General features: G+C 69.8%; 2 protein-coding genes across 8 annotated transcripts; one reads left to right on the top strand and one right to left on the bottom strand.

Annotated features, from left to right (window-relative positions):
• Positions 1-227: 227 nt before the first annotated feature.
• LOC114021179 lies at positions 228-5,713 on the bottom strand. 7 transcript variants are annotated; one of them, XM_037888642.2, is made up of 7 exons: positions 4,586-5,713; positions 3,246-3,320; positions 2,120-2,209; positions 1,558-1,575; positions 1,267-1,350; positions 702-765; positions 228-409 (listed from the first exon to the last, which is right to left on the bottom strand). In XM_037888642.2, exons 1-7 carry the CDS (start codon positions 4,785-4,787, stop codon positions 247-249), a joined length of 696 nt encoding a protein of 231 aa, XP_037744570.1. In that variant the 5' UTR covers positions 4,788-5,713; the 3' UTR covers positions 228-246. The 7 variants fall into 7 exon arrangements, with proteins under 7 accessions (XP_037744570.1, XP_037744572.1, XP_037744573.1 ...); XM_037888644.2 differs by having other exon boundaries at positions 228-391; XM_037888645.2 differs by lacking the exon at positions 1,267-1,350.
• On the top strand, positions 5,306-8,161 carry IZUMO3 (IZUMO family member 3). Its single transcript, XM_043534888.1, has 8 exons — positions 5,306-5,324; positions 5,694-5,942; positions 6,204-6,278; positions 6,532-6,621; positions 6,864-6,881; positions 7,097-7,177; positions 7,409-7,499; positions 7,924-8,161. The coding sequence occupies exons 1-8, from the start codon at positions 5,306-5,308 to the stop codon at positions 7,952-7,954; spliced, it is 654 nt and encodes a 217-aa protein (XP_043390823.1). The 3' UTR covers positions 7,955-8,161.
• The last annotated feature ends 289 nt before the right edge of the window (positions 8,162-8,450 follow it).

Below are 8,450 nucleotides of genomic sequence, written 5' to 3'. Positions count from 1 at the left end.
GCCAGATACTGGGGTAGATGGGCCCGTGGGGCTGAGGGAGGTGGGGTAGAGGGGGCTGGGGGAGGCTGGATACTGGGGGAGAGGGGCTCGGGGGGTTGGCGGAAGCAGGATACAGGGTAGAGGGACCTGTGGGGGTGAGGGAGGCAGGATACCGGAGTAGAGGGGCCCGTCAGCTGGGGATTTCAGTTGGGGGAGCAGCTCAGTCGCATTCTCCAGAAAAGCCGGGATGGGAAAAGACACCAACATTTAATGAGTCCCGTCCCCCTGCACCATGCGGGCCCCATTCCCCAAGTCTGCAGGGGCCCCATTCCCCTGCTCCGCGGGGGGCTCTGTCCTGCCTGCCGCCAGCCCCTTCTCGGCCTCTGTGCCGCCCGCCAGCCTTGCTCGCCTCCTGTAACAAAGGAAGGCCCTGTCCCGGGGCCAGGGGTCTCAGGCTGGTGCCTCCCAGCCAGCCCCCTTCCCCTCCAGACCGGAGCCAGCCTCCCTTGGAGGGGAGTGGCCCCATCCCACCTCCCACAGCCAGCCAGCCCCCACCCAGACTGGAGCCAGCGCCCCCTAGAGGGGAGTGGCCCCATTCCCCACCCCCCTCTCCACCAGCCCCCAGCCCTAGGGTTGGATCAGGGCCCATCTCCATTCCCTTCCCCCAGGAGACCTGGGTCCCACTTCCCTCTCCGCCCCCCCGCCTCTCACTCCCCACTCACCCCACTGCGGCTCCCAGCACCAGTCCCACCAGGCTCAGCCCCACGGCCAGGATCACAGCAGCACCTGGGGGGAAAGAGGGGGCAGGAGTTGGGGTGCCTGGCCAGGTGTGGGGTGGGAATTGGAGGCAAAAACGGTGTTGGGGGGTCTTGAAGGGGGGCACAGGGGATTGAAGGGTTTGGGAGGCCGTGGGGGGTGCTGAGGTTTGGGGGGTTGTGGGGAGATTGAACTATAAGAGGCTGTGGGGGGTACTAGAGGGTGAACGGGGTGTGTGTGGGGGGGAGACTGGAAAAAGGGTTGGGGGAGTTCAGGGGAATTTTGGGGGTGTTGGGGTTTGGGGCTGGGGGTGTGGGGAAGGGTTGGGGCAGGGGGGCTGGGGTTTTGGGGGAGCTGTGGGAGGATTTGGGGGGGTTCCAGAGTTCAGGGGAACTGTGAGGGGTATGGGGGCCTGGGGGGTGTTGGGGTTTGGGGGAGCTGCTGTGAGGGGTTTGGGGGCCGTGGGGAGTGCAGGGCATGGGGGAATGTCAGGGTTCAGGGGCTGGGGTATGTGGGGGTGTTGGGGGTTACCTGCGCAGACCCTCTGGTCCCTGCACTGAGCTTGGAAGCGTTGACAGCTGTTGCACTCAGACAAATCGAAGGGCTCAGGCCTGCCTGTTGGGGGGGGGGACCCCATTAGAGAGATGCCCTCAGAGGAGCCAGCCCAGCCCCCCACATTCCTGGGGGCCCCTCCCCAGGGGCCAGCATTGGGGGGTTGATCCGGCCCCACTTGGCGGCTGGCCCAGGGCACGAGTGGTGGGTTCGGGCTCCGGGGGCTGCAGCTGCCCACCCCCCCGGGAGGCAGCCGCAGGCCGGACTCACCACAGGACGCGCTGCACACTGCGGAGAGAGAGACACGGATCAGAGCAGGCAGAACGGCCCCGCCCCCTAATCCAGCTCCCTCGTGCCCTCTGCCCCGCCCCCCACAGGATGGAACCCAGGTATCCGGAGCCACGGAGAGAACCCAGGAGTCCTGGCTCCCAGCTTCCCTGCTCTAACCACTAGATCCCACCCTCCTCCTAGAGCGGGCAGAGAACCCAGGAGTGAGGGGCACCGGCGGAGCTGGGGGGAGCCCGGGGCCGGGCTAGCCAGGGCTGCGGGTCGGGAGTGAGGGGCACCGGCGGAGCTGGGGGGAGCCCGGGGCTGGGCTAGCCAGGGCTGCGGGTCGGGAGTGAGGGGCACCGGCAGAGCTGGGGGGAGCCTGGGGCCGGGCTAGCCGGGGCTGGGGGTCGGGAGCGAGGGGCACCAGCGGAGCTGGGGGGAGCCCGGGGCCGGGCTAGCCGGGGCTGCGGGTCGGGAGCGAGGGGCACCGGCGGAGCTGGGGGGAGCCCGGGGCCGGGAGCGAGGGACACCGGCTTGGGCAGCAGGCAGGTGCGATGGGTACCTTGCTGCCGGACGGCTGCCGACGCTGCTCTCAGGCGGTGGGTGAAGTTCTGCTTTTCAAGCGCTGCCTCCTTCATCAGGCGCCCTGGATCTGCAGGCAGGAGCAGGGGAGGGAGGGGAGGAGTTGGAGGTGGGGGGTGCCGGGTGTCACACGCCTTATTTGAGCCAAGCCCGGCCCCTGTGCACAGCTGGGAAGGAAGCACCGCGCTCGGCCCGGAGCTGACCCACTCGTATGAGGCCACTCGAGCGCAGGCCACGGTTAAAACTCAGGGCGACGTCGCTCCCCCCACCCCCCGTGTGTGCTGAGGCTGGGCTGACCTAGCCCCTGGGGTACATGCAGCTAGGAGATGGCCTCCGGCGACGTCCCACAGGGAGGTGGAGTCCCTCCAGTAATGGGAGCCCTCCCCCCCGTCCTGGCGGTGGGGTCTGCCCCGTGGCCCCGGGAAGGCCATTGCTGGGGTTGGGCTGGGTCATATGTTAGGGGAGTGGGAAAGAGAAGCAGGCGAAGGTGACAACGAAGCCCCCGACAGAGACCCAGGAGCGTGAGGGAACAAATCACCGGGGAGAGCTTTTGGGCTCAGGGCTGTGAGGGAGGAGGCATGGGATTGTGAGCAAAGAGCCCATCTCCTGTGGTGTTCAGGGGCCACGGGACCTTCTCCCTCCCTGGCTGGTGCTCGAGTTGCAAGGGGGACAGGATGTGACTGATGAAAGGGGATCGGCCCAAAGTTACCTGACTGCACTTCCAGCCCCGGTTTGGTCTAATCCAGGCTGCTGCACTCAGTGCTTGGGGGCAGGGCACTGGCCTGTGCTAGCCGGTGGGGCGAACCGGCCAGATGATCTGACCGTCCCCGCTGGCCTTAGACTCTAGGGCTCAGTATCTTCTCTGATTGGCAGCGGGCCACAAGACCCTGAATTTTGACTAATGGCTCAGATCAAAAGGGGCAAAAGTCCCAACTTCTGTCATCCCTTAGTTACGGGGGGGGGGGGGGGGGGGGGGGGGGCGCTGGGAGCCAGGACTCCTGGGTTCTCTCCCCAGCTCTGGGAGCGGAAGGCAAGCCCTCCGGCCGGGGCAAACCAGGGCAGGCGGAGGAGGGGCTGGGCCCCTGGCTGGCGGCCCCCGCGCTCACCCTGCCGGTTGCGGGTGATGATCTGGTCCAGGCGATAGAAGAGCTTCCCGGCTTCTCGCTCCAGGCGCTCCCGCTCTGTAGCCGGACAGAGGAGAGGTTTGCTGCCCGTCAGCCCCCGCAGCACCCACCATGTCCCTCGTCCTGACTCAAGGGGGCGCTGTGCTGCAGGGAGCAGGGCGAGGGGGGCGCCGGGCTGCGGGAAGCGGGGCAGGGGGGCCCACAGGGGGCGCTGGGGGGGGGCAGCTGCGGGGGGGCCCACTGGGGGCGCTGGGCTGCGGGGAGCGGGGCGGTGGGGGGCGCACAGGAGGCGCAGGTCTGCGGGAGCGGGGCAGGGGGGCCCACAGGGGGCGCTGGGGGGGGGCAGCTGCGGGGGGGCCCACTGGGGGCGCTGGGCTGCGGGGAGCGGGGCGGTGGGGGGCGCACAGGAGGCGCCGGTCTGCGGGCGCGGGGCAGGGGGGCCCACAGGGGGCGCTGGGGTGCAGGTGCGGGGGGGCCCACTGGGGGCGCTGGGCTGCGGGGAGCGGGGGCGGGGGGGGCACGGAGGGCGCTGGGCTGCGGGGAGCGGGGGCGGCACGGAGGGCGCTGGGCTGCGGGGAGCGGGGGCGGGGGGGGGCGCACAGGAGGCGCTGGGCTGCGGGGAGCGGGGGCGGCACGGAGGGCGCTGGGCTGCGGGGAGCGGGGGCCGCTGGGCTGCGGGGAGCGGGGGCGGGCACGGAGGGCGCTGGGCTGCGGGGGGTCACGGAGGGCGCTGGGCTGCGGGGAGCGGGGGCGGGGGGGGCACGGAGGGCGCTGGGCTGCGGGGGAGCGGGGGCGGGGGGGGGGCACGGAGGGCGCTGGGCTGCGGGGGCCGCTGGGCTGCGGGGAGCGGGGGCGGGCACGGAGGGCGCTGGGCTGCGGGGAGCGGGGGCGGGGGGGGTCACGGAGGGCGCTGGGCGGCGGGGAGCGGGGGGGGGCACGGAGGGCGCTGTGGGCTGCGGGGAGCGGGGGCGGGGGGGTCACGAGGGCGCTGGGCTGCGGGGAGCGGGGGCGGGGGGGGGGCACGGAGGGGCGCTGGGCTGCGGGCAGCGGGGGCGGGGGGGGGCACGGAGGGCGCTGGGCTGCGGGCAGCGGGGGCGGGGGGGGCACGGAGGGCGCTGGGCGGCGGGGAGCGGGGGCGGGGGGGGGGCACGGAGGGCGCCGGGGAAGGGGAGGAGCTAGGGGAGCCGGGCGGGGGGGGCTCGCCACAAGCTGTTAGGGGGGAGCCGGGGGGCTCAGCGGGTCTCCGTGGGGCGCAGGGCGGGCGGCGCTGGGACGGGCGGGCGGGGGCGGCTCCGGGGGGGGTCCCACGCCCCGCCCCTCACCCATGATCCAGACGCCGGGGTCCCCCCCCAAGAGGAGCGCGCTGAGCCCCCCCTCCAGCCCCGCGGCCGCCCCGGGCCGCGCCGCCCCCAGCAGCAGCCGCACGTCGTAGCGGACGTGGCGGGCGGCGTCGGGCCAGCAGCGCAGGCAGGGGGCGGCGCCCGGGGCCAGCAGGGGCAGCGCCAGCAGCGCCAGCGCCAGCATCGCCCCGGCAACCGCCGCGCCTGCCTCGGGCCGCGGCTGCCTCTGACGTCACTTCCGGCTCTGCCGCACGGCCTCGGCCGCGCCTCTTCGGCGCCTGACATCACTTCCTCTTCTGTCGCTGACGTCACATCCCAGGTCGCCTCGGGTCTCTCGTGGCCAAGGGGGGGGCATTTTCGGTAGTGGTTTTATGAAGCCCACGCGTGCCTCAGTTTCCCCGACGCGCTCAGTGGCGCACTTGCCCCGTCGCGCTCAGCCAGCCGCCTGGGCCGCCGCTGGCCAAGCCTTTCACGGAGGCGCTGAGCTCTCCGGGCTTCGCCCTGGGGCCCCCCAAGACCGGCCCGTCGCCGCTGCTGGTGGGTTGACGAGCGTGGGAGAGTTCGAACGACTTCTCCAGCCAGCCCCCTGGCACTGGCTTGTGTCTCAACCCGGCCCTTCCTCCTGCGGCCCCGGGGCAGGGCTGGGGTCCGGCGCCCGCGGGAACGGGGCAACTCCTCGCACGGGGGGACCAAAATCCCAGGATGGTGATCAAGGTCAAGGGTCAGCAATCCTGCCTCACTCCCCGTTCTGCCTCAGTCCACCTCTGGGCCCCCTTCCTGCTTCCGACATCACTTCCTGTTCTGTCTCTAATCCTTTCGCAGCCCCTCTTCCGCTGCAAACACCACTTCCTGTTCTGCCTCCGACATCACTTCCTGATTGCTGTCAAGTCTTCTTCAGCCTTATTCTCTGCCTCTGACATCACTTCCTGTTCTACACCCACTCCTCATTAGATCCCACATCTGTTTGTGACATCATTTCCTGTGCTGCCACCAACTCCTTTTAACCCCTTCTTCTGCCTCTGACATCATTTCCTCCCCGCCCAGGGAATACTCTGCCCCTGTGGCTCTGTGATGTTGCCTGGGTAATGAGGTCACAACGGGACCGGGGATCCGTGGGCATGTCCTGCTCCCTCCTGCTCCTCTTCCTCCTGCTGCGCCCCCGGGGGGGCGGGCGGTTGCCTGCACTGCGACCGGCCCTTCCTGCGGGGGCTGGGGGTGCTGCTGCGGGAGGTGGTACCCTCTGAGGTGCCCGACCGGGATGCCCTAATTCAGCGCCACGTCCAGGCCTTTGAGCGCCTCTACAGCACCCACCTGCCAGAGAAACACCACCGGGTGCTGGGTGCGCGGCCCCTCCCGCTGGGGCACCTGGGCTGGGACAGCAGGGGGCTGCGGGTCAGGAGTGAGGGGCACTGGCAGGGCTGGGCGGGGAGCCCAGGGCCGGGCTAGCAGGGGCTGTGGGTCAGGAGTGAGGGGCACCGGCAGGGCTGGGTGGGGAGCCCAGGGCCGGGCTAGCAGGGAGTGTGGGTTGGGAGTGAGGGGCACCGGCGGAGCTGCTGGGGGGCAGAGAGCACCCCCCCCAACCCCCTGATTCCCTGTACAGATGTCCGTGGGGTGCTGGCTGTGAAAGCTGCTCTGACCAGCTGGCTGAGGGCTCTCAAGGAGACGCCCTGGAAAGGTGAGCGTGTGTGTGTGGGGGGTAGATCTGGGGGGCTGAGAGGGGCCCAGGCTGTGGGGAGGGGCAGGGCTGGAGGTTCCAGGGGGCAGGGACGCTGGGCAGGAGCCGGCAGTGGCGGGGAGGTGGGGGGCAGGAGTGGGGCTGGGGGTCTCCAGAGCTGAGGTGTGCACCACGTCACAGGTGCCTCCCATCTCAGCTGGTGTTGGTGTGTGCAGGGCCGGCTGCCCCCCAGAAATGTCCATCTATTCCCCAGGAGTTCACCTGCTGCAGCTGACACTGGCCCAGCACCGCGACTCCCTGCGAACCCGCCTCCGAGAGACCCTGGAGAGCTTCGCTGACTTGGGTAAGTGCCCCTGGAGATGGGCTGCCCCCCCCCGCACCCCGTGGGACAGCCAGGGGCCCCCTGTCTCCAGCCCCATGGGATGCAAGTAGCACTGGGGGGGAGCGGGGAGATCTCAGTTCAGGGTCCCTGAGATCAGGGTAGGGCCCTCTGGGTGGGTGGAGAATTCTGAGGGGCGTGGGGGGCAGGGAGTGCCCCATGGGAGTGGGGCTCTAACGCTGTGTCTGTCTGTGCTTCCCCCACAGCCTGCTCCGAGGACTGCAGTGAGTGTGGCCACCCCCTGCCCCTTTCCCTGCCCCCCCTGGGGCCGGATGGGAGCTGGCACCCCCTAGAGGGGAAAGGCCCTGGGCTCCATTCCCTGCCCCCTGAGCCAGCCAGGCCCTGCCCTGGGGCTGGGTGGGAGCTGGCATCCCCTGGAGGGCAGGGCGGGGTCTCCCCATGGGTCCCTGACCTGGTCTCCCTCCTTTCCCCATCCCAGCGGTTACGGAGGGGCCAGTTCTTGACTGCTGGACCTGCCTTCGCATCAGCGCCCAGTGCTTCGACGGGGAGCTCTGCGGAGGTAGCTGCTGCCGGGAGTTCGGGGCGGGGGGCTGGGCAGTGGGGGTGGGCAGCAAGGGATGTGGGGGACAGGGGGGGCTGATGGGCAGTGGGGTGAATGGGGGGCTTAGCAGGTGGTGTGGGGTACTGGGGGTTGGGGGCTGTGGGGTGAATCAGGGGGCTGCTGGTCAGTGGGGTGGAGGTGTGGGGGGCTTTGGGGCATGCTCAGGGCTCACCCCCTCTCTGTCCCCAGAGGAGGACCCGCGGGACGCGGAGAGGAAGGAAATCACCCTCTATCTCTTCCTGGTCTGCCAATCTGTGCTGCTGGCCTCGGCCGCCCTGCTGTGAGTGCCCTGCCTGGACTTGGGGAGCTGGGATGGAGAGGCAGACTTGGGGGCTCAGGATGGGGGGATTGCCCTGGGTACCCACATTCCCTGCCTCTGATGCCCGACTCCCATATTCCGCCCCTCTGCCCCCTCGGCATCCTGCCCCCATCTGCACGCACCCCAAAACCTGGGATTGCCCCCCAACTGAGGCAGATTCAGGGGGCCTCTACCCCTCAGGGCTCACCACAGATACTGAAAGTGGGGTGACCCCCACCCAGCACTTGGGGGGAATCTGAATTGGGGATGGAACCCAGGAGTCCTGGTTCCCAGTCCCCCCTGCTCTAACCACTAGACCCCACTCCCCTTCCAGAGCCAGGGATAGAACCCAGGAGTCCGGGGGGGCGCGGGCAGAACGCAGACCCTGACAGCCACTCTCCCCTAGGTACTGTGTATGCTACCGACACCGCAGGTAGCTGGAGGACAGGGCCTGGGCCGGACGGGGCAGGTGGCTGGAGTGCTAGCCAGGTGAGGGAGTGAGAAAGGGGCAGCGGGATCCGGACCCCCAGCCCAGCTGGGGAGGAAGGCGGGCGCAGCAGGACCCAACCCCTCACCCCCCTGGGCATGCCAGGCCCCATGGCTTCCCCAGTGTAAGCATGGAAATAAAATACTTGTGTCGTTTGTACATAGATTCCTCACTTGGAGTGGGGTCTAGTGGTTAGAGCAGGGTGGCTCGGAGCCAGGACTCCTGGCTCCTCTCTCCGGCTCTGTGAGGGGAGTGGGGTCTAGTGGCTGGGGGGGCTGGGAGCCAGGACTCAAAACCTTGTTGTCTGTGTTTAATTTCCAGCTGGAGTGGAGCGGGGGGGTGGGAGGGGATCTGAGATCTGGGGGGCTGGGGGCTGACAGCCGGAGCTAGCGCCCCCTGTCTGTGATCTCCACCATGGCGGCTCCAGCGTCTGTCCAGCCCGTCCG

This window comes from Chelonia mydas, chromosome 23 (assembly GCF_015237465.2).
Source record: "Chelonia mydas isolate rCheMyd1 chromosome 23, rCheMyd1.pri.v2, whole genome shotgun sequence".
In the NCBI taxonomy this organism is placed as follows: Eukaryota; Metazoa; Chordata; order Testudines; family Cheloniidae; genus Chelonia; species Chelonia mydas.
Note: the sequence above shows the minus strand (reverse complement) of the source record. Positions and strands in the feature narration are given on the sequence as shown.